The 27,669-nt window shown below is 42.6% G+C and overlaps 1 protein-coding gene across 1 annotated transcript; it reads left to right on the top strand.

Annotated features, from left to right (window-relative positions):
* The first annotated feature begins 769 nt into the window (after positions 1-769).
* Positions 770-15,707, top strand: LOC113123398 (histamine N-methyltransferase-like). The gene is made up of 7 exons (XM_026295424.1): positions 770-819; positions 4,157-4,303; positions 10,323-10,375; positions 11,472-11,579; positions 14,740-14,870; positions 15,044-15,137; positions 15,237-15,707. The coding sequence occupies exons 2-7, from the start codon at positions 4,167-4,169 to the stop codon at positions 15,596-15,598; spliced, it is 885 nt and encodes a 294-aa protein (XP_026151209.1). The 5' UTR covers positions 770-819; positions 4,157-4,166; the 3' UTR covers positions 15,599-15,707.
* The last annotated feature ends 11,962 nt before the right edge of the window (positions 15,708-27,669 follow it).

The raw sequence follows: 27,669 nt of genomic DNA, 5'->3' as shown, positions 1-27,669 counted from the left end.
TTTCCTGATTATAAAAAGACCTGTTCCCTGTGACCTGAGAGCAGGATGTGGTGCACAAAAAACAGTGGGGGGGGTGGTAGATCGATAAGGTTGTGCAAGCTCACATCTTGTCTGAACTCTGAGCCAAATGAAGCAAGGCCAAATTGGTATAATAAGGTGTAGTTTCATAGTTATACAGTGGCTTTTCAAAAAGATGATGTATTGTTTTCTGTTTTTTTAGAGGCAAAAACACCAAAAAAGATCACACACAAGCTGTTTCAAATACAAATTCACTGGTCATACATACCATTATAGGCCAATACTAAGTCGTAGCTGACTAAAAACTCTCTTCAGGAGTCCATCTCTTGATTAATATCCCATAACTTCACCCTTTTCGTTACTGTTCGTCGCTGGTGCAAATGTGCCTGCAACAGATTCTCAATTTTTTCCTGTAATATGAAAACAAAGATCAATCTAAACAGTCACCACCACAAAGCTGACCACAGACTGGAACTGCTTTCCCTCCTGTCTGCCTGACTAAACCTTCCTTATTCATGCTTTTAAGCTACCTTAAGCTGAAAAACCAGTATTTCAAGTCATGTGATTTATGGAGATGATTATGAATATACAGCTTCCCTATGACCTAGTCTGCGTGTGTTTAGTATGACATACACAGACTTTGACTTCGCTGTAGTTCGATCCCTTATTTGTTTTATCTTTATGGCTTTTCTCTGTCACCTTTGGCCCAGCCTCCTTAAAGGGAAGCTGTCACGGCAGTAGGAGGGTTTTATTCATTGCAGCCGGCAGAGCTTTTCAGACGTCCACATCTCTGCACCACATGTAAGTCAAAACTCGCCATTTGTCTGGAGCTTAAAACACCGTGCAGCTGACACAGGGACTATAGTGTGAAACGCGCAGTGACAGGGCTAGTGCTGTGATGTAAGGTGTGGGGTGAGGTGGGGGGGACTCAGAGCTGTCTGTGTTTCCGCTGCAGCTGGAGACAGCTCTGTTAGCCCGCGGCGGGACTTGCAGGAGACACCAGCTTCAGGGCTGCTGCAGTGGAGTGAAGCTCGCTTTGTGTTGGGAGTGGAGGCTCGGTTGATATTCGCCTTTTTGTTTTCAGCATCAAGGAGGAAAGAAACAAAACATTCAACACACCGAGGAAAGACATCCGTTTGTTTGTTCACAAAGTAGCAGATCAGCTTAATTAGTATCTTTTGCAAATTGAGTGCAATGTAGAGTAGACGTAATACTTGTAGAGTAGACGTAATACTTGTAGCTTTTTCTAACACCCAGGCTGATATAAAAGTTGAATAGATGTTTTGTGCACCTACATGTGCTGACGAGAGCAATGCACAGATTTACACACTCACAAGTAAAAACATCCACAGTAAAATATTTTTACTTTGAAGAGTAGAGACCATAGATTCTTTTGATAGTTTTTGTTTTTCTAATTTCCAATGCTAAACTAACCTAAAACACTCTGGGGTAACGTTAAGTTGCATCACTGATTTTGGGGCAAGTTGACAAAACAAGTGACAAAACATATTATAAAAATATAAAATATTCTTGTAAATTATGATTCTGATTTTTTTTAACAAGTGGATTTAAATGTTAATAAGTAAAATAATATTACATTTAAAGGTATAATGTGTAATATTTAGAGTGATCTATTAGCAGAAATGGAATATAATATTCCTAAATATGTCAAAATACTAAATGGTGCATTTTCTTAATCTTAAAATGAGCCTTTAAAATCTACACAGGGAGCAGGTCTCTTCTCACAGAGGCAAGCATGTTGGGCCGCCATGTTTCTACATTAGCCCAGAATGGACAAACCAAACTCTGGCTCTACACAGCTCTGGCTTTTTTTTTTTTTTTCTGTTGTTGTTTTTTTACAAGTGACAACCACTGTACCCTCACTCACATCGGGAAACATGCTGGTAGGGTAGGATGAGTGCTAAAGAAGGTTGCATTCTGCAATGTCATGATTAGGTGCTGCTAAATCTTTCACATTTTACACATTGCACCTTTGATAACTGTTTATAAATAAGTGTAACAAGTTTCTAGATGTGTAAGTACTTGTGCCTGGTCTGTGCAGAGCCGTTATCCAACATCTGTTCAAATGAGATTTGGGTTCAGTTCGTGAATTGCAAGCACTGGGCTCATGAACAGGGCACTCCAGCCAGTTCTTGCAGTACTTGGTGCGACATATTGTGACATAACAAATTGACTTACTAATGGGGCAAAGTCATCAAAAATGCACACTAGCTATTTAACTCTTCTGAAGTAAGACATGAATATATGTATGAATATATCATTAATGTACACTCAGCACCCCATCTTGACAGAAAAAAACAGAAATGTAGAAATTTTTGCAAATTTATTAAAAAAGAAAAACTGAAATATCACATGGTCATAAGTATTCAGACCCTTTGCAGTGACACTCATATTTAACTCACATGCTGTCCATTTCTTCTGATGCTCCTTGAGATGGTTCTGCTCCTTCATTGGAGTCCAGCTGTGTTTAATTAAACTGATTGGACTTGATTAGGAAAGGCACACACCTGTCTATATAAGACCTTACAGCTCACAGTGCATGTCAGAGCAAATGAGAATCATGAGGTCGAAGGAACTGCCCAAGGAGCTCAGAGACAGAATTGTGGCAAGGCACAGATCTGGCCAAGGTTACAAAAGAATTTCTGCAGCACTCCAGGTTCCTAAGAGCACAGTGGCCTCCATAATCCTCAAATGGAAAAAGTTTGGGATGACCAGAACTCTTCCTAGACCTGGCCGTCCAGCCAAACTGAGCAATCGTGGGAGAAGAGCCTTGGTGAGACAGGTAAAGAAGAACCCAAAGATCACTGTGGCTGAGCTCCAGAGATGCAGTAGGGAGATGGGAGAAAGTTCCACAAAGTCAACTATCACTGCAGCCCTCCATCAGTCGGGGCATTATGGCTTAGTGGCCCGACGGAAGCCTCTCCTCAGTGCAAGACACATGAAAGCCTGCATAGAGTTTGCCAAAAAACACATGAAGGACTCCCAGACTATGAGAAATAAGATTCTCTGGTCTGATGAGACCAAGATTGAACTTTTTGGTGTTAATTCTAAGCGGTATGTGTGGAGAAAACCAGGCACTGCTCATCACCTGCCCAATACAATCCCTACAGTGAAACATGGTGGTGGGAGCATCATGTTGTGGGGGTGTTTTTCAGCTGCAGGGACAGGACGACTGGTTGCAATTGAAGGAAAGATGAATGCGGCCAAGTACAGAGATATCCTGGAAGAAAACCTCTTCCAGAGTGCTCAGGACCTCAGACTGGGCCGAAGGTTCACCTTTCAACAGGACAATGACCCTAAGCACACAGCTAAAATAACAAAGGAGTGGCTTCGGAACAACTCTGTGACCGTTCTTGACTGGTCCAGCCAGAGCCCTGACCTAAACCCAATTGAGCATCTCTGGAGAGACCTGAAAATGGCTGTCCACCAACGTTCACCATCCAACCTGACAGAACTGGAGAGGATCTGCAAGGAAGAATGGCAGAGGATCCCCAAATCCAGGTGTGAAAAACTTGTTGCGTCATTCCCAAGAAGACTCATGGCTGTACTAGCTCAATAGGGTGCTTCTACTCAATACTGAGCACAGGGTCTGAATACTTATGACCATGTGATATTTCAGTTTTTCTTTTTTAATAAATTTGCAAAAATTTCTACATTTCTGTTTTTTTTTGTCAAGATGGGGTGCTGAGTGTGCATTAATGAAAAATTTAAAGGGGTCTGAATACTTTCCATACCCACTGTATATAGCTGAGACTTTTGTCTTATAATTGACATGTAATTGAAAAGAATGTGATGTACAGATTCCAGCATGTATAAAAAACGTGTAAGATATGAAACTGACAAGATGCCTCTGTCTCCCCTAACAAAACATTGCACTGTTAAAAACCTGTACTAGAAATACTGAATTAGTAATAATTATAGAATTAAGGTGACAGCCAACCCCCAAGTCCCTACAGTGACGCCAAAGGACCCCCCACTCTGTTTGACTGATAGCTCCCATAGCTGATGGGAAACAGGGTCTACCTGCAACAGCAGCTGTGGATTTGCTAAAATGAAAAAGGTTTTGCAGATTTTGCAAATTATAATTGATGTAAATATTTGCTGTTTATTTTGTCAGATTTTGTACCATGGCATCTCCACTGAGGAGTCTGGTTAATGATGACAGCAGATACCAGAAATCCTTCCAGCTTTTCCTGGAGCGTTCCTCTGAGCATCAGTGTATGCAGGACTTCATCCATAATATTCTGCCAGACATACTGACCAGGTAATATACCACACACTTCTGTCTGATTACTTCTGTGATATCAACATACTGTCACAGTCTTTGTCCGACATCTAAAGACAGCATTACCTGTCTGGATAGAACTGATTACAAACCAGATCTGAAAAAACCAAGTCCTGGAGTGTGGTTAACATGACAAATAGTATGAGTGTGTCAATGAAAGAAACTACTGAGCAACACTTAGGAGGATCATCTTGTAGTTATTGTAAGACAGAACTTTGTGAAACCTGTGTATGTATTGTTATAGCAATGTTCCCCTGTGGTTGAAAGTAAGTTTCTGCCTCTTTAACTGGAAACTATTTATCACAAACATTCAGGCTTTAAAGAGCAGGTTCATGAGCCAAGTTCAACTAATTATCATGCATTTGTTTTATCAGTGTAAATTCTTTTCACTGTTTATTATTTTGAAAGTTCTTCAGTTGTCCCTAAAAACAGAGAAAGAGTATATGCACCTCAAAAGCTTTTGAAGCTGGTGCCATTCAACTTCTTGTCAATACCATGTGAAGAGAAGACAGTGATGAGTTCATGAGCACACAAACAATAAAGTGATGTAACCTGTGCAGATGAGCCAACATGCACTGTCTTTGTCAGTGCTGCTGAAAACAGTCAGCAGTGCCAGTTGTTGACGACTGAAGTCCATCCTAAAAAGAACGTTGGTTACATATTGTAACCCAAGAATCTTTGAATTCGGCGCAGCATTCTGGGCTATCGCTATGGGTCATATCCCCTCTTCGCGCCTGCGCACTGAAGAGAAATTAATTTACGCTCACCCGGGGTGGGCCCCTCTCGCCTGAACCGCGTGACCACACGTCAGCAGCTCCCATATATAAGGTGGCGGTTCGGGCGGCTCTTCCCTTAGAACAACCGGTCTTTTCTTCAGCCGGCTCAAGGGACCAGTGGGGCCCACAGCCCAGAGGGCTGCGCCCAATTCATGGAATCTTGGTTTACGATACGTAACCAACGTTCTGTCTCATTGGGGCGCAGCCCTCTGGGCTATCACTATGGGTCAAAGCGATAGCCAGAAATACTCTACGCCTCACTGGGCCCGGCTACCCAGGAGAAGAGTCTGAAAAACAAAGGAAATGCGAGGAACTGCCTGACCCGAAGCGAAGCAAGCACCAGGTGGGATACGTAAGCACTGGTTTCATATAAAGCTGAAAACAGATGCCTGTCCACATCCGTATAATAAAACACACTTCCCGGTCTTGCCAGCCTAATTATGACTGGGAGGCTGCCAGGACAGCGTGAGAGAGGGATGAGCTAGTAACATCCCGCAAATGGAAAAACACACAAAGACACACAGGGAGGCCACGAGGCCGCTGCGCAATGTCTCCCACTGACAAAAAACCATGCAGAAGAGCCGTGGAGGATGACACTCCACTAGTGGAGTGTGCACGGATGCCGACCGGCGGCTCCCTGCCCAATGCGGAGTAAGCCTGTGCAATGGTCTCACATAACCAGTGAGACGAACGTTCTGCAGAGAGGGGGGAGCCCAGCGAACACTCTCTGTAGTGAACAAACAGGGGCTCTGAATGGCGCAACTCCGCCGTGCGTTCGACAGGCAGAGAAGATGCAAAACAGCTTCCTCTGCAGGGGGGGGGAAGCCCTCCAGTGTGATCACAGTGTGGGTTAGGACGCATAACTGCCGCACTGCGGTCCTCCCTGACCTGAAGGCACTCCGGGGATAATGATAGAGCCGACAGATCGTTGACCCTCTTTGCGGAGGCTAACGTCAGCAGAAGAGTTTTTTTTTTTTTTTTTTTTGGAAACGGAGAGGGACCTGCGTAAAACCACAGCGAGGTCTCATTGTGGAGCCAGGGGACGTGCGATGGGGCGCTGCCTGCGCACTCCCCTCAGAAAACGCTTTGTGAGCGGGTGACTGAACACTGATCTGTCTCCAAACCCCTCTTGGCATGAGGAAATAACCGCAGCGTATGCCTTAATGGTGCTAAATGCCAAGTTTCTCTCCAGCAATAAACTGGAGAAAAGACAGAATCGCGGGGAGAGGGTATGCAACGGAAGAAAACGCCGTTCTCCGTGCACGTCGGCCATTTAGCCCCATAGGACGCTGTAGTCGGGCGGGCACGCTCCCCTTGTATGGAGGCGACGACGCCGGCGAAAAAAACCCCCAGACTCTCTAAGCGGTTCCTCTTAGCAGCCAAACCCACAGGTGCTGCCCTATTATGAGGGGGGCTGACTACCACGTCCCCTGCCTGTGACAGAGCATCCTCCCTCCATGGAATCTTCCAAGGGGACGATGCTAGCATGCGCTGCAGAAGGGGAAACCATGATGCTCCGGGGCGATCCGGAGCTGTCAGAATCACTTCCAGACCCTCCTCCTGAACCCGGGCCAGCAGCTGAGGGATCAGGGAGATCGGAGGAAACGCATAGAGAAGGTAACGGGGCCATGGCCGATGAGCGAAGGCGTCTACGCCCAGTGCGGGGTTGTCCTTCACACGCAGAGAAAACCACAGCGCACTGCGAAAAGATCCGCTGTGGCGTAACAAAACCTGCTCCATATCTGAGCCACCAAGCTCGGATGGAGACGCCAATCCCCTGCGCGAGGACCGCCGCGTGACATGATGTCTGCGGCGTTGCATTCTCCTGCAATGTGCACCGCTTTCACGGAGAGAAAATGCGTGTGAGTCCACAGCAATAGGCAGTGAGCGAGGGAGAGGAGACGAGCCGAGCGTACCCCCCCTTGCTTGTTGATATATGCCGCAGCTGTCGTGTTGTCCGTTCGGACCCTTCAACAGTGGAGAAAAATGCCAAAGAACTTTCAACACTGTGAGGAGCTCTAGTTCGTTAATATGCGCCGACTCTCTGACCGTCCAACCCCCTTTACTGTACAGGAGAGGCAGGTTCCTCCCCAACCAGACAGGGAAGCATCCGTGAACACTGACACGTGATTCGACGGAATTCCCAGGGGAACCCCTCGCGTCAGAGCGCGGGGGTTTCTCCAGTAAAGCAGATCCGGGCCCACTGACTGGGGGAGGGATAGTATACGCCGCTGGTGACATACTGGGTAGAGCCTCAGGCGGATAAATCATCGCTGAAGCAGCCTCGTATGCAATAGGCCGAAAGGCACCACCGGAAGAGTCGCTGCCATCATCCCCAGAAGGCGCATCACCAATCGAGCCCTGACACGTCTGCGTAGGGCAAAGTGATGCAGTAGGGAGGAGAGGGTCACTGATCTCTCCTCCGAGAGTCAGGCCCTCATTTGTAAAGAGTTTAGTTCGACCCCCAGACACACTATGGCCTGAGTGGGCTGGGGTGCGCTCTTTTTCCAATTTATGGTGAAACCTAAAGAGCTCAAATGATCCACTAGTTCCGCCGTCTGCTGCCACGACTCCTCTAGGGAGTGGGCCAGCAGAGGCAGGTGGGCAAGGTAGAACAGGACTCTCATTCCCTGTCTCCGAAGAGGCTCCAGTGCCGTCTCGACACACTTCGAGAAAGTACGGGGAGCCAGCGAGTACCCAAACGGCAGGCGGTTGTACTGGTAGCTGGTCTCTTGGAAACGGAAGAGCAAAAATTCCCTGTGATGGGGAATGATGTAGACGTGGAAATATGCGTCCTTCAGATCTATTAACGTGAACCAGTCGCCTCAGTGAACGCACCGAAGGAGCTGGGCCGTCGTTGAAGTGAAATCTCCTGACCTGCATCGATTTGTTGAGACGCGTCAGATCCAGGAAGGGCCTCATCTCTCCCGATTTCTTGGGAACCAGGAAATAATGGGAATAAAATCCACGGGCCACATCGACCGGTGGAACAACAGAAACAACTCCCTTTGATAACAGATCTTGTATCTCTGTTAGCAATTCCCTCGCATGCGCCGACGAGGCGAGTGTTTATTACCCCGCTGAATGGCGGAGGGGGCCGTGCAAACTGAAGAGTATGGCCGCTGTAGATGAGCTTGTCCATCCAGCGGTCCATCTCGCAACGCTTGCACCACTCTGGATAAAAATCCGAGAGAGGGCGAGCTGTTATGTGAAGCCCCTCTGCCGCTCTCTGTGTCAGCCATTGTACAGCTATCTGCACCGTCAACGCACCCGGAAGCGGACCGGCGGTAACCTTGGGGAACCCTGCCCGAAAGGGATGATGGGACATGGAAATAGCGAAGATGTCTGACTCGTCATCCGCGGGCGCCCGCTTGCGGTCAAATTGAAGATTAGCCAACAAAGGCCCAACACGAGACAGCTGTGTGAAGGGTGTGTGCTGATTAGCATGCTCACTCAAACTAGCCGGTACATGCTCGGCAGCGAGAGGGCTGCACTGTGTGGGAAATGTGCGTGAAACAGCCATGGCTGCCTTATGACTGGCAGGAGTCGGCTGAGTTATGGAGGAATATTTGCCTTTTAGGGGGATGTAAACATGTTTATTTCGTTCAGAATCATAAACATGACATATAAATTCCTCAAAACATAATTCCCCACGCACCATCAGAACCTCTGCTGTTTGCGGGGGGGTTTGGGTGCCAGGGTAGACCAGGAGCAGACTAGCCTAGGAGCCTTGGGTGGCCGGAGCTGGAGCGACCGCTGGTTGAGGACGGTGGCCGGGGGCGGGAGCTCGGGACCCGGTGGGACATCTCGCCCTCGGGCGATAATCATGGCGCCCGTGCCCATGCCCTGCCCAAGGGGTGCGAGGGGGGGCCGTCACATGGTGCTGAAACTGTTCCGCTTCGTCTGTGGCGGATTGGAGTTCTTTAACCAGCTCCTGGAAGTGTGGTCCAAATAAGCTGTCACGGCTAATGGGACCCTCCAACAAATCCTTCCTCACCGTCTCTGGGATGGTGCAGCCAAATATTCCGGTGCGCCATCGTCTGCCACGCGGTGGAGCAGAGAGACGTCCGGTGAGTGGCATAGTAAGGAGGCAGAGTCGTCTGGCTAAGTCCAGGATGGGTTTGAGCTCGTCATCCTGGCCCGGGAGTTTCCTCGGCGGGGAGAGAGAAGGGAGGAACTGTGGGAGCGGAGGGCCACGCAGAGGGAGGAGGCCTCTCCTCGGTCTGCCAGCACTCTTCAGCGGCAAGGATGAAGAAGTCCGCTCTCTGGCGGAGTGCCTCGAGGGGCAGCCGCTTGCAGAACGCGCAGTTAGCCCATGGAGTGAGGGCTCTGCCAGCGTGTTCCGCTCCCATGCAGCCCACGCAGTGTGGATGCAGGTCGTCCCCGAAGATGTAGCCGGTACCACATTCGCCGCAGATTCTGGTGACGCCGTAGTCTGCTGAAGTCATGTCCTTTGTTGTCTTGCTCTTAGTGCTTAGGCTGAAGAAAAGAAAGGGAATAGCCCTCTGGGCTGTGGGCCCCACTGATCCCTTGAGCCGGCTGAAGAAAAGACCGGTTGTTCTAAGGGAAGAGCCGCCCGAACCGCCACCTTATATATGGGAGCTGCTGACGTGTGGTCACGCGGTTCGGGCGAGAGGGGCCGGCCCCGGGTGGGCGTAAATGAATTTCTCTTCAGTGCGCAGGCGCAAAGAGGGGATATGACCCATAGCGATAGCCCAGAATGCTGCGCCCCAATGAGACAGAACATGTAGGTTCTTTGTTCTTTCACTCGCTAAATCAAATAAGTGACAATTAACATAGATGAACCAGCTGAACAGTGTGTGCATAACTGTGAATGACAATTAGTGTTTGTCTCGTCCTGCATTTTTCTCCTGTTGATATAAGCTGTAGGAGGTGAATGTCAGGCAGCAGAGAACCAAACTAAACTACTCCATGTGACTGTCTATGAGGCAGATCAGAGAGGAGTCTGGAGACTCACAGCTAAATTAGAAAGTTTAATGGTCTAATCAGACACGAATGACAGAACATGTCGCAGTAGCAGTCGATGCATCTGTGCTTGGAAATTCTTCAGACACTGGATCAAAACATGTCACATACCCAAGTGTCAGGCAGAATTGACAGTTACCAGCCCAAAAATCTGACCCACATTTGGCAGGTTGGAGATGGAGACTGGACTGTTCTGAAAAGTCCAAATGTTTTTCTTTTTTCTGCTCTGCCCTCAGTGTTGGAGATGGAAAGTCCCATCTAAATGTCATAGGAGTTGGAAGTGGAGCTGGTAAGAACACACACTATAGGACATTTTCACTGCTGAACTTAGCTTATGTTCTATGGGACACTGTAAATAGCTGAGTGTCCTCTGCAGCAGACAGCTAAGGTGAGAAGGTGTTGAATCATTCTGTTGTAACTGTTGCTGTGTGGTCATTTATGGTGGCATCAGTAAAAATCTTTACCCTTATAATCATTGTCAAGGGTTTGAATACATCTGGCCAGCCTTCAGCTTAAGCTTTAACCCCAGTTTCAGACAACTTGACTTCACTAGTCTGTAGTTTCACTACGTATCATTTCCAGTGCTCAAGGTTAATTTGTTCCTGAATGAACCGACTACTTGCCCATGAGGGCTGTTAAACTTCCTCACATCAAACCCAATCCCTTTAATTTATCTGAGCTGTCATGTCAGGATCTTAATGGAGCAATGTTACAGATTGTCTAATGGAATTTAAAAACCATTACAATGACTCCCCTGTAAGATATTATTTTATGTAATCAGAAATATTCAGCATCTGTCCACATCACCTTCTGTGCTTAATGCTGCTTCTTTTGTATCTGGCAACTTGTCAGCTTCAATAAATCCTAAAATAAAATCACCTGTTTGTGGTTAAATTATATTTAAAGTAGAATCAGGGATAATTTATAAAATGTGTCATTTGTGAGAAAAGTGCTGTTACCGCTTTCATTCTTAAATCTGGGTGACCCATTTGGACTGAAGCTATTGTGAAAATCAGTAACCCCAGCATTGAAACAAAATGTGATATCCTGTCTAGATCCAGTATTTGGTTTGTCCTTTCTGAGCTACTGTGGAAACATGGTGGCCCAACATGGCTGCCTGTGTGAGAGGAGACTTGCTCTCTTTGTAGATTTAAAAGGCTCATTCTAAGATTAATGTTATGGTTAATATTTTCCAATGATTGCACATTAATGACAACATATGTCTGCTAATACATTGCTCTAATTAATTACACGTTGGAATTTTAACTAAAGGATCTGGATACATCTTGCACCACTGATTATGTTATGCTGGTAGACTGGTCCAAATGTTATTTCCGAGAAGTATAGTATATGGTTTTAAATAAAAACTGTATTTGTGCCTGAAGGTGAGATTGATCTAGAGATCTTCTCTGAGCTCCATAAGAAACACCCAGGGGTGACAGTGGATAATGAGGTGGTGGAGCCGAGCAGCCAGCAGCTCCATAATTACAGAGGTAAAGTCTTTGCAGATGCACATTTTCATATACCACAATTATACATTCACAATCTCCCCTAAAATATGTTTCAAAAATATTTTCCATGTTTGTGGTTGCATGTATATTCCAGTTTTGTATTTCTAAATGCTGAGGATGCATTTTAAAGCAATTCTTGGCTTTCACACTAATGCATTAGTAATACAGTTATATATATTATTAGCAATATAAAGCAAGTATCCAACAGTAAATACAATCCAGCTCCAAGTCTGCTGCTCCCTAGCCAGTAATTTACCATCCTGCCAGTGCTGCTATCACATTCATATAACATTCAAAAGATGTCAGTCGTAAAGGAAGTTGGATTTAAACTGGTAATCTGGATGGACCTTTTTGTTTTTTCCGTCCATCTCTTATGTGGTGAGTGCTCATTATATTCTCACCCCACATCAGGTTTCTTTATGCTTTTTATTGTAAAGCATGTTGGAATCACAGGTGAATTTTATATTTCCTCATAGCTTTCGCTTTTGAATCAACAGTTCACAGAAAGGCTATGGCTCATAGGGTTGTATGAAAATAAGTGATGTCACAGATTTGGACAAAAAAACACACACAAAAAGGATATTTTTCAACCCCTATGACAGTCTTGGATATGTCAAAGATTAGTAACAACACTGATTTTGATGCATTGTTAGTTTTTGCCCAGCATCAGATTTTAATTTTTTGGACTAATTTACTGTTCGTGGGGGAAACAGGGAATTGAGCAGAGAAACTAGATGAATTACTCTTATCTGCTTATTAGTCTGGTATTTTAACGGTGCTCTTATCCATACTTTTAGGGGAAGAAAAAAATTTAGGACATGAATTGCTTTATTGTGGAACATCTGGCACATTTGTATGGAACATTTATGCAACACCTTGTCGCTACGTTAGCTCTCTCTGCCATCCTTGAGTTGATGTTTCTACTGCTGCCGTGAGTGTGGGCTACGTCTCTGGCCTTCACTTACAGGCACAGCAGGCAGGTAGTCAGAGTGAAGTGCTGAGAGAGGTTTTCTGTGCGAACAGCCAAAATATATTACACACAGATGGATATTTGACCACGTGGGCTAAGTGTGCACATTTATGTGACTACTTCAATACTGATAACAGTAGGGCTGTTAAGGCTGGAGCTAATCGGCATTGCGGTCTTCCAAAATTTAGCCCAGGGGCTCATTTAATACCAGGTCTCGGTACCTCTCCCTATAATGAATAAAACATAACAGTATAAAAGTAGGTGGTTTGCAGTCGTGGAGAAGACATTTTGATCATTCAATTTATGTTCTGTGTTTAAGTTTGAGGTCTAAACTGCAGTTTAGGAGAAAGCTCTAAGTAACTATGGAGACCACCTGAGATCAGTGTGAGACAACCAGCACCAGCCAGGGGTTACTTGTCTGACCTCGGGTTTACTGAGGCTCGGTCCGTTCCGCTGGGGGCTGGTCCAACTGCAGTCTGCCAGTGGGTTTCCAGCAGATACCTAGGCATTCCCCGGAGTGCTAGGCTGCAGGCCTGTAGTGTGTCTGTTGCTTTTCCTCGCTTTCCGTCAGGCCACTGCAGGGTTGTCTCATGGAGTTGGTTGATGTAAGATGGTCAGCTGGTGAGCTGTTTCCTACAGAACAGCCACACGTGGGGAATATGTCTTTGGTTCTGTCTTCTGCGTGGGCAATAAAAGCAGTCTCTACCTAATCGTTCTTCTGCCAGTGCACTGCCAGTGTTCTTCTGCCAGTGCTCTCTTTCTGAGAATCCCTATCCGTTGGACTCTGAGGGAAAGCAAAAATTGTGTTCTTCAAGACAGACTCTTGAGAGAGTCTTTTCCTGAGAAAGTGAGAGCAGAGTCAGGGTGTATCTGCCTGTCTTGCTGCACTGGGTGGGGAATCCATGTGGTTGGTCCGTCATCATGCTTGACATGACGTGGTTGGTCCAGTACATGCTCCATCCTCGCTGCAGTCCCCTGAGTGCGATGGTGCGGTCTCACTGAGCACTGTGTGACCTAAAATTTTAAGAATGATTTCTAAAACGGGAACAATAATTTCTTTTCACCAAGGAAGTTTCAAACACATACACGACAAAGACAGCAAATAATCTGTCAATAGTTCAACAATAACATAGATGAGAGTCAATAAAACCTGGCATAGGTATATGGATTAACAACAAGCATGATTGACAGAAAAACAGCAGCACAGCTTCTATATCACACTGACAGCGATGCTCTGTGTAGGTCTGGTCACACATATTGCATACTTAGCAATCAAAGTAGAAATATAACAAGAACAATTCGGAAGTCATTACATTGGTTTTGGGTCATTTCTGAAAGGAAACCAGGAATTAAGATTATTTTAAGATATTTTTGGCTGGGTGTGAGCAGGGAGAGTATGTTTGTACAAAGTACTCTCCTAGTAAGAGCCTGTGTAAATCCTGTGGTCTGCTCTTGGTCAAAGGTAGTTTTGACAGTACAGTATTCAGTTGAGATGGCTGTGCAACCTCCTGCTGTTACCTTCATGCCTGGGTTATCAATTTCAGAACAATAAATTCCTTAAGGGTAAAAACTCCATCAGCAGTCTTGGTATGTGAACATATACTCCTGCCTTAGGTCTGCTACAACTGTTAGATGCTACTAATAAAAAAAAAAAAAACTGCATCTTATATTAATTGAGCATGAAAGACTAGTGACTTAAATGACCTACTCATAGTTTGCATTTAATTCAAAATGTTAAACTAAGAGTTTGAATTTATTTGTCGTCATCGGCTATTTAACACAAGAAAAAAAAATCTTTTTACCAAGTGATATCCATTGGTTTTAATGAGGTGTAATAAAACACATGCAAGTTGTTTGCTTTGATAACAGAGCTGCAAATTACCCAGTTGATTCTTTTCAACAATGTGACAAATGCCAGTTGCAAACATTATATTCTAAAATATGATCAATATAGAGAGTACATTTGAACAGCATTTCAGTGTTTACTGAGTTTTAAATAATATTGAAGAGGAGTGTTTTCTGAGTTACATTTGTACTTTCCCTAAAAGTAAAAAAGTAATCCACGTGCAATAACAATACAGAATGTGATTTTTGACACTGTAATATTTTTAATATTGGTGTGAATACAGTGATTTATATTACGGTAAATATTTTTTTTTTGTCTTTCTGCAGTTTTAGCATCACGGAAACCAGGTTTAGACTACATCAAATTTATCTGGAACAAAATGACTGCATCTGAGTTTGAAGAGCACTGGAAAGAAAAGAAGATGACCAAGAAAGCTGACTTCATTCACATGATACAGGTTGGTGCTGCTGATGCTGATCCAGCTTCTGGCCCACAGACACATCTAGGTCATATTCATTTGGTGACACCTCACAGAAATGAATCCCATCAGAACATGTGTCTACCATAGTGTTATAATTAGATGTTCTGTGAATCCAGTTAAAAGCTCTTTATCTGTGGTGAAATCAACAGATGCTGTACTATGTGAAGGATCCTGAAGCTACCATCAACTTCTTCCATAATCTCCTGGACAAGAACGGGAAGCTACTGATCATCCTGGTGTCTGGTTAGTGGATCAGTAAGAAAATATAGTGGCTGTTGTAGCCTGTGAAAAGCAGGCTACAACAGCTGGCTGATTGTCTTGTTTTCATGTCATCTGTTCCAGCGGAGAGTGGTTGGGGGAAGCTGTGGCAGAAGTACAGGAACCAGCTCTCTAACACAGAAATAAGTCAGTGTGTGACCACTGGAGACATCAAAACCTTCCTGGACTCCAAGGGACTGAGCTACCAGAGCTATGAGCTGCCATCTGAAATGGATATCACTGAATGTTTCACTGAAGGGGATGAGAAGGGAGAGCTGCTGCTCGATTTTCTCACTGAGGTGCTGAACTTCAGTCAAACGGCTCCAGCTGAGCTGAAAGCTGGTGTCTTAGATTTGCTTCGGCAGCCAAACTGTAGTGTGGAGTCTAATGGAAGAGTTATCTTTAACAACAACCTTGGAGTGATAGTCATAGATCAGCTCAGTTAGAACAATGTCTGTGAGTGTGATAACTGCAATATATTCATAACACAATTGTTGAATTAGTTAGTTTCTAAAAACTGTCATTTCGTGCCAATACAGTATTATTAATTAATTCGATAGTATTTTCTATGCTTGTAAAAATTTAAATTGCTTGATTGTTTTACAAGCTTCTAATTTTTTTTTTTTTGATCCACTGAAATTCCCCAGGAAATATCAAGATCAGCCTTAGATTCTAACAACATATAATTTTAATGGGCTACAGTTGGCAAAGTGTGCAAAATCCATTACACTATTATTGTGAGTGGACTTTATAAAATATTAGTGTGTTCAGATAAGTGTCTTTAGGATACTCTAGAAAAATCACTGATTTGGCTCTAATACAGGTTGAAGAGACGAAATTAAACATGTCAGCCAATCAGTGATGCACAGTACAGTGTTTCTACAAACTGTTATAAATGTATTTACACTCCAAAGGACATTCCTTTTCAGCTGGTACCTACATACTGACAGATGCAGCATATTGGTTAGATAAACACAGGAACAATAGCAGCAGCTGCTTTCAGTGTTTGCTGTCAGCCAGAACAATTATTTGTGATATAGCTGAAGTGTTGGCTCCATCTTGAGGACAGCAACAGCAACTGAACTGTAAAAAATAGAGACGCACATATGATCCAAATAAAAGGACTATGAGTAGATCACTGACCATCTCCACTATGAAAACGCCTGTTTGTAGTGTTTAAACTGGAATGACTGGACTTACTTCCTACTGGATAGACATTAAATACAGGCCCACACAGAGATAACTGCAATAAAATGGGATTATCTGCGGCTGCAGCTCAACCTGTTTGTTTGGTGTTTTTTTTTAAAAATTGTTTTTGACTGTGCCACAATGGTAACAAACACTGTAGTTGAAACCAAAATCTCAAACTTTCCCTTCCACCCCCCCAACACTTGTGTTGGTCTTGTTGTGTTAAACTAGAAACAGGAAATAAAAATGAATTTTATTTATATTTTTTTGTAATGTCACTTTTGTTGTATGTATTCACTCCCTTTCCTTTAAAAACCCTTTCATAAGTTATCATTTATAAGTTTATAAAAGCCACATGAAAAGTGTGTTCTGGAAAAATGAATGATAAAGGAGGTTAGCACCTGACTGCTCCAGTTGACACAGCTCAGTACCTGTCAGTGGTTCTACTTCCAGCTGTAAATGTTTGTAAAAGCAGCAATGTAGTACAAATGAAATGAACCAAGGCAAAGTCACTAAAATACTGACAGCTCACAACTTAATCTTGGTTTTAGTTCATTTTTCTTAGCATATAGCCACAGACAGAAACTAAACTAAGCTACTTAGGGTTATTAATCATTGCCTGTCAAGACACACACACACGTCTTTCCTGTGTTGCTGTTTCCTTCCTCTTTCTTTTTCAGCATCTGCCCCTGACAGGCTCATATTACTGTAGATAAGACCATTCATCCTGATTTTTCTATGACCAATCACAGATCAATATAACAAATACAACCATCACTCTTTAAGAAATATAATGCCAAGGCAAATTATGGCAGTTCTTCTTGTCTTTTTGCTCTTTTGTAATCCTGTAGAAGACAATAGTGAATATGTCCATGCATAGGAATGTGACAGCACACCTGTTGTTGACTCTAATCTACAGGCAAGGTTCATGTGTAACAAATGCCCATGAGAAAGGGCCATGTCCAAGGTGATAACACAGAGGTCAGCCAGCACAGTGCACCTTTGTGCATGAAGAATTTTGTTTTGCCTGTGACACATTTTCAACAATTACAGTTTAAAATGCAAATAAAATGCAACTTTGATTATGTCTGTTTTGAGTAATTCTTCCTAGTAATATCATCCACATCTGATTGAAGGATATACTGTAAAGGCACTGTAAAATATGCCATCACTGATATGTAATTATCTGTATTTGTCTTTGTAGTAAATACACATAGATTACAGAAAGTGATGTAACATAAATATTACATATAATGTATACAAAGACTAGGACCTTGTTTCCTAGCCACCTGCTGGAGTGTGCGTTGCTGCGAGCCCTCAAAAAAAAAAAAAAACAATAAAAAATAGCAATAATTTGCAGTTAAAAATTAATTATTTTATGATTGACCTGACCGGCCCTGAACCTGCCCTGCTGCACCATGCACTGTGGAACAGGGGGGTGGATGAGTTGTCGCTGCGCACTTCGGCTGTGGTCTTTAATTGACAGAGGTCAACAAGTACAAGTTTTAAATGAGGTTTCTAGGCAGGTATCATTTGATGATATCATAGATGCCTTTGCAGCAGGAAAGTCCAGACATGTACAATTTTAATAAAAAAGAAAATAAACCAGAGCTGCCTGCCAAGAGGTCATCACCTACTACAACCGCTGCAAGGGAGGTGTCGACAATCTAGACAAAGTATGTGCCTTTTACTGAATTCATGGGCTTGTTTAGGAGATACAATTTAGGAGATACAGCTTGGCTTTTGACAATGTTTGCAAGATTATTCTCATTGTTGTGCAGATTTTAAATGAAATTACTTAAGAAATCTGTATTTATTGTCTTCTTGTCTTATCTTTGTAGGCTGTCGGTACCTACAGCTGCAAAAGGAGGACCACAGATGTTATTTTTTAATATGGTGGACATCTCAGCATATAATGAATTTGTCATTCTTATAGCTGTAGATCCCTGCTGGAAGCAGGCCGAGTTGTTTAGGAGGAGGCTTTTCTTAGAAGAGCTGGGAAATTCTCTGGTCTCTGCAGCAATATTGAGGAGACAGCACCTCCCTCGTACACCAGTTGCTGCTGCACTGGTGAGAGGGATCCAGTCTTCTACAGCTGCACCTCCAGACAGAGCCACAGACCCCAGCAGAAACCAACAGAGACCAACAGCTCAGGAGTGAAGAGGGAAACATGCAAGTGGTGCACAGGACAAAAAAAAGAACAGTCAGCATTTGCATCTGTTGTGGTGCACACATTTGCAAAGAGCACCAGTTGATATGCTGCAAGTCCTGCTGGAAAGACTGAACACAAACACACACACACACACACATTTTGACTCAGACCACAAGGCCCAACAGTCACTGTCTGACACATGCTTTGTTGTTGTAGACATGTTAATCATTAATCGCTTCAGTGGTTTGAATAAAAGTTTTATACAAACGCTTTTGGTTTAGATCCATGAGCTCCGATTTTTGTGGAACATTATCATAAATGGTCTCCAGTTAAACACTGTAACAAAGTGCAATATGCTGATATAGTTCATATAAAACTCCATATAAAAGCCAGAAACTAAGCTTTCTATGCACAGCCCTGTGTAAAGGGTTAATGGGGCCACTTGGTTGTCAACAGTCAAAATCACAAATTTTACCTCTTCCCAACAGGGGAAACTACCAACCATCAAGAATGCATGAATATATAATGTCATGGCTGTCTAGTCAAAAAATGTTGTTATAATGGCAGTTAATGACAGTTAAATTAGTCAGAAAAAATTAAAATCTTATGTTAAAATCCTGGAATTTTTTTTTACATTTAATAGTTTTGATCAGAACTGAAGTTGATTAACAGAGTTATGCAATGAAAAAGATGGAAAAAAAATTACCTGATATATTTTTACAGCAGTTTATTTCAGTGGATGTTTTCATCCTGAACATACCAAACGGGTAGTGAATTTGCCCACAGTGTATTATTGACCTATGGAAAATTTCTAAATGATATTTCCAAAATTTCTGTTAAATTAAGGTTTGTCACCAAAAATCATCCCATTTGGTGAAATACAGTGAAGGTTATGGCCAAATTAAGACTGAAAAATGACCCTTGGGGGATGAAAACATCCCGAACAGTACATGAGGATTAAGTCATAAATCAGATTTTTTGTGAAAAACCCTGGGATTTTTTTTAGGTCATATCACCCAGTCCTAACTGATATCTGATAGGACCAAGGAGTGAATACAAAAGAGGTGGAACTGAAAAATTGTCCTGATCATCAATCAACCTGTACTTTTTCACCCATCATGTTTACACAACCTGGTGACTGTGCTAAAAACATAGATGTGAATTTCGTCTGAACACACATATTAAATGTTTCGGTCATTACATAAGGCCTCTGAGAAGAATTTAGCAAACACCCCTGTGCTATTCTGTGCTTAGATTACTGAAAATTGTTATGTAATATATTTTCTAATTCTAATTTTCTGCAGTGTTGAACCCAAGAAAAACTAGTTGTTTTTATTAACTCTCACTGCTCTAATCGCATAAGAACAGGAACAGGCTTTCAATAAAAAAGATCTGGAAGTCCATTGTATGCTACATTACCCATCCAGCAGGTATTAGGCTTTGGGTCACCTTTGAAAAAAGCTCCACGCCCAAATATTTAGACTTACCTTTGATTAATTACCATTTATTTGGTGGTTATGCTTTCTTCTGAAAGAGTCACATATTTCCTTCATATGTTAATGGGGGTTAAAAAGGGCCAATCTGCATATTTATTTTTTCATTGAAGAGAAACATATGAGTAAAACAATGACAGACTTTTAAATCTTGAGCTCCCTCATGATGCTATTCACAATAAAGCCAGCAGATGGTGGTACATGTCTGCGAATACAGCTGAACCTGAACTGTGGAGAACACCATCTTTTATTAAGCATATCCAATAAAAGCATGAAGTGAAGACCCCTGTTGGTTATTGGATTGCTGTATTTTCAGGGCTCACCCACCACTCTAAACATCAGCACAGGAAAAATTAGTTGCAAATGTTGATTTTGCGACCTGTCCAGGGTGTACCCCTGCCTTCCACCCGAGAGAGAGCTGGGATAGGCTCCAGCAGATCCCCGTGACCCTGAACCAGGAAAAAGCGGGTATAGAAGATGGATGGATGGATGGATGGATGGATGTTGATTTTGCCCTGGAAAAAATTGTTCTCATACCCTGTAAGTTGAGTTCACAAATATCCACCTGAGCAGTCACAGGTAAATGTACGGAGCACCCGTTATTTAGCCAGATTTTATTGTTGTATTATTTTCCAACTTTAGTTACAAAGTGCAATATAAAACAAGGAGCTGGCAGGTAGATTTTAGAAAAAGTACAATGACCTTTGTCTTTAGTAAAAAAGAAACATTTTTTATATGTTCAGTACTACCTAATTGGGTTACAATAAAGTCTAAAGCACTTGTTTTGTATAGAACTATTTTGCTGTTTCATCTATGTTTCAGCACCACCAGCAGGTTGAAATTTTCAGTTATCCGAGAAATAACTCAGCATCCATCCATTATCTATACCTGCTTATTTCTCTTTAGGATCACAAGTATCAGCTGGAGCCTATCCCAGCTCTCTCTCAGGTGGAAGGCAGGGGTCCACCCTGGACAGGTCACCAGTCCATCACAGGGCCACATAGAGACAAACAACCTCACACACTCACACTCACTCCTATGGGCAATTTAGAGTCACCAATCAACCTGACATACATGTTTTTGGACTGTGGGAGGAAACCAGAGTACCTGGAGAAAACCCACACAAGCACAGGGAGAACATGCAAACTCCACACAGAAAGGCCCCTGATGGGTTATGAACCCAGGACCTTCTTGTTATGAGGCAACAGTGCAAACCACTAAGGCACCTTGTTGCCTCATACATAATCATTGGATAAAATTTTGATTTATTTCAAGATTGGTTTATGACTTAATTGTCAAGAACTGAGCTCAATGTACAAGACCCAAATGCAGCTAAGCACAGAAAGGCAAGGCAAACCGCTGATGATGAGGTTACATAACAGATGAGGTGTACAAGGAATACAGACACAAAAGGGCAACAACAACACAGAAAAACTGAAGGGACACTTCAAGATAAATGTTTAGTGAGTGTTATGACCCTAGGGGTCATTATGTGTGTTGGTGTGTTGTTGGCTCTCCCTTCCCCATTTCGTGTGTGTGTATGTGTGTGTGTGACGGATGCGGAAGTGGGCGTGGACGTAGGAAGCCGTGGATTGGACTTCCGGGATTGGCCCAACACTTCCCGGAAGAACGATAAGAAGCCCACGGACTGCTGCTCAGGAGAGCTATTCTCCCACCTTTGCCATTCCCAGCTATTTTGCTAAAGATTTCGATTTCGAGTTAAGATTAGAGTTGTTTTGTTTGAAGATTTTGTGTTGATAATATTTTCGTTGTTTTCGATTAAGAATTTAGACATTTAGGTTACGTTTGTGTTTTGTTTTCTCCTGGTTTGCTTTAGGAGTTTCCAGGCTAGCGACCTGTGATTTTGTGTTGTTTCTCTTAGATTAGATATCATAGGGCTATTTACCGTTTTTGATATTTGCCATTTGTTCGTTTGATACCGTAGGGCTAAATCTAGCGTTTTTGTTTGGGTAAGGCTACATTAGCGTTTGTTTTTCATTATTATTTCATATCGTAGGGCTCACGGAGCGTTTTGTTTGTTTTGAACATTCTGTATTGTATTCTGTGTTTTGACAGAATAAATATTCTTGTTAATTGTAGTTCGTTCGTTCGTGTTTGTTGAGAGTGGAAGAGGTTTTGGAGGAAAACTCACAATCGTGTTAGGCTCCGGTAACCCCTAGGCTGGGGCGTAACATACATTTGGGGGCTCATCCGGGATTTGAACCGGGTACCTCTTGCACTCCAAGCGAGAATCATACCCCTAGACTAGGGGTATTCAACTAAAATTTAAAAAGGTCCAGTTAGAGAAAATTTCTTGAAGCAAAGGTCCGGAAGATCATAATGTCTAGATCATAACTAGTTTGTGTGATATATATTTAAGTAGCCTAGTAGTTTTATCAACATCTGCATGTGATCAATACCTGACTGTCAATTCATAATCTTTATGTTGTGTCTCATAATGGCGTTTTCACATTGGCACTTTTAATAAGTGCTACGGTTTCTGAACATATGAGAGACACTGGTTTAGTGTTCCCAGTGGGAAGTATGAACAGAAATGAGTCTGTCCATTCCAGATTAAATGCTCTATTTTCGTAGTCCACTTTTCTTTTTTTGGAGGGCGCCATTTGTTCCTTATTTTACTCTCCCTTTCTCCGTCTCACTCGCCTGTTTCTCTCCCTTTGTTTTCTACATGTATCGCCTTTTTTTCTTTTTCTTTGTACTATATTTTCATGTGTAACTTGCCTCTAACGCTGTTTACACTGTAGAGTCGTAATGGTTACCTCCTGGAATGCACAGACTTGATTGGCTGAGTGGTATCACGTGGGATGGCTCAACTCGCATGCAATTGGTCTGTGCGTTTCCACTACCATAAAGTCTACAAAAGCCGGTGGAAATAAAAGCGCCTGGTTAGGTTTTAAATCATAACCTTCTGTTTTGGCTGTAGGTCCGGGACCATATGGGGAAGCTTTTGGGTCCGCACCCGGACCGTGGTCCGCCTGTTAGTGACCTATGCCCTAGACCAAAAACCTTTTTCATAACATGGAGTGTTGTACTAGTGTGGGACCAGTAATTTGAGGATGTTATTTTGTGAATATATGGTGTGTTCAGGGTGTCTGTTACTTGGAAGAGTGAGCCCACATCTAACTAAATGATGTTTGACTGTGAATATTATTCATTATTTTTTTCCTTAATTAAAATGAAATGTAGCTTTGATAGTTGTAATCTGCTTGATAAATTTTGTGTTCCATGGTTATATTTTAAGGGAAGGTTTTTTTTTTGGTTTTTTTTTTTTTCCTTTTTGGGACACATTCATTTTAACAGTATGAGATTAGGATTAGGATGCTTTTGGCAAAGCACAAGCAAAAGAGGCAGTTTTCCCAACACATTTTTGTACTGTCCTCTGCGGTCTTACATGGAGTCCTGTCTGGCCTATCTTGGAGAGTCTCGTTTAAGATCATGTGCCAGAAATTTTGCCCCTAGCCCATGATCACAGTATGGCAGGACATTTGGGAATACGAAAAACATATGATCGTATTCTTCGTTAGTTTTTCTGGCCAGGACTTAAGTCCGATGTGGTAACATTCTGTCGTTCCTGTCATACGTGTCAAGTCTCAGGTAAGCCCAATCAGTTAATTCCTGTTGCCCCATTAAAACCAATTCCTGTAATTGGGGAACCATTAGAACACGTCATTATTGACTGTGTGGGTCCGTTGCCAAAAACCAAATCCGGAAATCAATACATCCTTACGATAATGTGTGCTGCCACTCGATACCCCGAGGCAGTGCCACTCCGAACATTAAAAGCTCGTGCCATAGTCAAGGCACTTGTGAGATTTTTCTCCACATTTGGTTTGCCCAAGTATATTCAGAGTGATCAAGGATCTAACTTCATGTCGAAGGTTTTCGCTCAGGTCATGGCAGAGCTCAAAGTCACACACCGCACGTCTAGTACATATCACCCCGAGAGTCAGGGTGCACTGGAAAGGTTTCATCAAACATTGAAAAGTATGTTACGAAAGTTTTGCTCCGAGTCAAGTCGAGATTGGGACGAAGGCTTACCATTGTTGTTGTTCGCTGTGAGGGAAACTTGCCAAGAGTCGCTAGGATTTAGCCCAGCTGACCTCGTTTTTGGCCACACTGTACGTGGACCGTTACGTTTGCTGCGTGAAACATGGCTTTCAGAGAAGCCAAGCCCTGAAAAGAATATTTTGGACTATGTTAGTTCTTTCAGAGAAAGACTACATCACGCATGTGATGTAGCGCGTGAGTCATTGTCAAAGTCACAAGCCAAAATGAAGGACCATTATAACAAAAATTTTCTCAAATTATAGCTACTCTAGATGGCATAGCCCTGGCCTCTAGCACTACTGTAAAAAACCTTGGAGTTATTTTTGACCAGGACATGTCCTTTAACTCACACATAAAACAAATTTCTAGAACTGCATTCTTTCACCTGCGCAACATTTCCAAAATTAGGAACATCCTGTCTCAAAATGATGCAGAAAAACTAGTCCATGCATTTGTTACCTCTAGGCTAGATTACTGTAACTCATTACTATCTGAATGTCCCAGTATCTCCATAAAAAGCCTCCAATTAATCCAGAATGCTACAGCCAGTCATGACAGGAACTAGCAAGAGAGATCATATTTCTCCTATATTGGCTTCTCTTCATTGGCTCCCTGTAAAATATAGAATAGAATTTAAAATCCTTCTTCTCACATAAAAATCCCTTCATGATCAAGCTCCTTCATACCTTAAAGACCTCATAGTACCATATTATCCCAATAGACCACTTCGCTCTCAGAATGCAGGTCTACTTGTGGTTCCCAAAAGCAGAATGGGAGGCAGAGCCTTTAGATATCAAGCTCCTCTCCTACGGAACCAGCTCCCAGTCTGGGTTCAGGAGGCAGACACTCTCTGTACTTTTAAGGCTAGACTTAAAACCTTCCTCTTTGACAAAGCGTATAGTTAGGGCTGGCTTCAGGCAACCCTGAACCATCACTTAGTTAGTTATGCTGCTATAGGCCTAGACTGCCCGAGGACCATCGGTGCACTGAGCTCCCCTACCCTAACCCCCCCCCCTTTCCCCTCCCCTCTCCTCTCCTCCCCCCTCACATGTATATTCCACCATTGAATGTCACTAACCTTGTGCTCTCTCTCTCTCCCCTAGTTTGAGCTCTCTCTCTCTCTCTGTCTCTCTCTCTCTCTGTACCTTCTGCAGGTGTCCCTGGTCCTGGAGCTGTATATTGCTGATGTGCAGTTACTGGCCCCACCAACCTGCAGTGTCTATTTGTTGTTTATTGTTGCTGTTCTTTTCTCTCTGCTCTATCCACTCACCCCAACCGGTCGAGGCAGATGGCCGCCCAAACTGAGCCCGGTTCTGCTGGAGGTTTTTTCTTCCGTTAAAGGGAGTTTTTCCTCTCCACTGTCGCCAAGTGCTTGCTCATAAGGGAATTGTTGGGTTTTTAGTTTTAGTTTTTGTAAAGTGCCTTGAGATGATTTGTATTGTGATTTGGCACTATACATAAAAATTGAATTGAATTGAATTGAAATATGAAAAAGTAATGAGCAAGCAAACTTTTGCTTGTGAAATGTACTTCCAAATTTGACCTTAAGATGAAATTATATTATAGTCCATATAATGGAGATTTTAACGTTTATATTAACTTTATAAAATATTAGTGTGTTCAGATAAGTGTCTTTAGGAAACTCTAGAAAAGTCACTGATTTGGCTCTAATACAGGTTGAAGAGACGAAATTAAACATGTCAGCCAATCAGTGATGCACAGTACAGTGTTTCTACAAACTGTTGTAAATGTATTTACACTCCAAAGGACATTCCTTTTCAGCTGGTACCTACATACTGACAGATGCAGCATATTGGTTAGATAAACACAGGAACAATAGCAGCAGCTGCTTTCAGTGTTTGCTGTCAGCCAGAACAATTATTTGTGATATAGCTGAAGTGTTGGCTCCATCTTGAGGACAGCAACAGCAACTGAACTGTAAAAAATAGAGACGCACATATGATCCAAATAAAAGGACTATGAGTAGATCACTGACCATCTCCACTATGAAAAATGATCAAAATAACACATACAATCACATACAAAGCAGAATTGAACAACAAATATAGGAAAGCTGCAAATCAGAAACACCTGTTTGTAGTGTTTAAACTGGAATGACTGGACTTACTTCCTGCTGGATAGACATTAAATACAAGCCCACACAGAGATAACTGCAATAAAATGGGATTATCTGCGGCTGCAGCTTAACCTGTTTGTTTGGTGTTTTTTTAAAAGTTGTTTTTGACTGTGCCACAATGGTAACAAACACTGTAGTTGAAACCAAAATCTCAAAATTTCCCTTAAGTGAAATAAGTGACCACTGTGCTTCATGAACATAGTAATACAGAGATCTGTTGTATTTTATCTGTAAATTCATTCATTCTTACCTGATTTGAACTTTGCTAGTGTTCATTGTTCTTGTAGTGCAAAGGTAGAGTATCTTACAAAAGTATCCACCCACATTGTTTGTCTTGTATGGGAGTGCAAACAAGTGTCACATGATGCATCACATGATATCAGTAAACCACCACCTGTCTGTGATTTGTGATTCTGTCAGCTCACTAAACAAGCAAAATGCAGACCAAGGAGTTCTGCAAACATGTCAGTCTGACAAAAAAGGCTGCCCACCAAAACTCCCAAATTGGCCTCAATAAAGACACCAGAGGTAAGTGTCAAAGATCCAAATCAGAGATGGGAGTAAATGAATGAAAAAGGAAATTAGCACTTCTGTGCTCCAGTTGACACAGCTCAGTACCTGTCAGTGGTTCTACTTCCAGTTGTGAATGTTTGTAAAAGCAGTAATGTAGTACAAACGAAATGAACCAAAGTAAAATCACTAACATACTAACAGCTCGCAACTCTCTTTCTGTTCTGCCTGCTCGTTTATGATTTAGTATGTTTATTCAGTCATTTTATCATCTGCTAATCAGCAGTGGGTAGAGCAGGGGTAGTTAGAAAACAAGAAGGGCAGTGGAACTGCAAAGTTGCTCACACCTGGTTTAGGCTCTAATCATAAACTGATTAATCTGTATGTGTGCCAAAATGACCAATAATAACAACAGCCATTTTGTAAAACTTTGTCTTCAGAAAAACTATATCCAAAGCCTGCAATGACTGACACACAATTCTAGCTATCCAGCAATTGATTTTGGATTGGACCTCCGACATGCATAGTAGCTACATGTATATTATTTATATATATATATATATATATATATATATATATATATATACAGTATATATAAATTCCCTTCTCACCCTTACAGTGCTGTGTCTTCCTCAATCTCAGGTCCTCTACCAGAGGCCTGTGAATTTGTGGAAGAGTTCTTAAAAACTTAAAAAGTTCTTTGCAGTAGCTTGTTGAACAAAAAAAAAAACAGACAAAGCCCCAGCCAGCCTGCAGGACATACTACACAAAGAGTGAAGCCAGGCTCTTCTCCGGTAAGAGGATGGTGAGGAAAAACTCCCTGCTGCCAGACCAGTCACCAATATGCAGCCATAAACTCTACCATCTGAATAGCACCAAACTGAGTTCTCACTTCAAATAAGTTACTATTTTTGTGTTCACTTCAACAGTCATAGCTTCACAGGGGTAGATCCTTATTCTCATTGTGTT

Source organism: Mastacembelus armatus, chromosome 21, assembly GCF_900324485.2.
Source record: "Mastacembelus armatus chromosome 21, fMasArm1.2, whole genome shotgun sequence".
In the NCBI taxonomy this organism is placed as follows: domain Eukaryota; kingdom Metazoa; phylum Chordata; class Actinopteri; order Synbranchiformes; family Mastacembelidae; genus Mastacembelus; species Mastacembelus armatus.
The sequence above is the reverse complement of the archived record's forward strand: the minus strand, read 5'-3'. Positions and strand labels throughout refer to the sequence as shown.

Coding starts and splice junctions, on each gene's coding strand:
- LOC113123398 (XM_026295424.1), top strand. CDS start 4,167: ATGGCATCTCCACTGAGGAGTCTGGTTAATGATGACAGCAGATACCAG. Junction 10,376..11,471: donor AGGAGTTGGAAGTGGAGCTG/GTAAGAACACAC, acceptor TTGTGCCTGAAG/GTGAGATTGATCTAGAGATC. Junction 14,871..15,043: donor ACTTCATTCACATGATACAG/GTTGGTGCTGCT, acceptor TGAAATCAACAG/ATGCTGTACTATGTGAAGGA.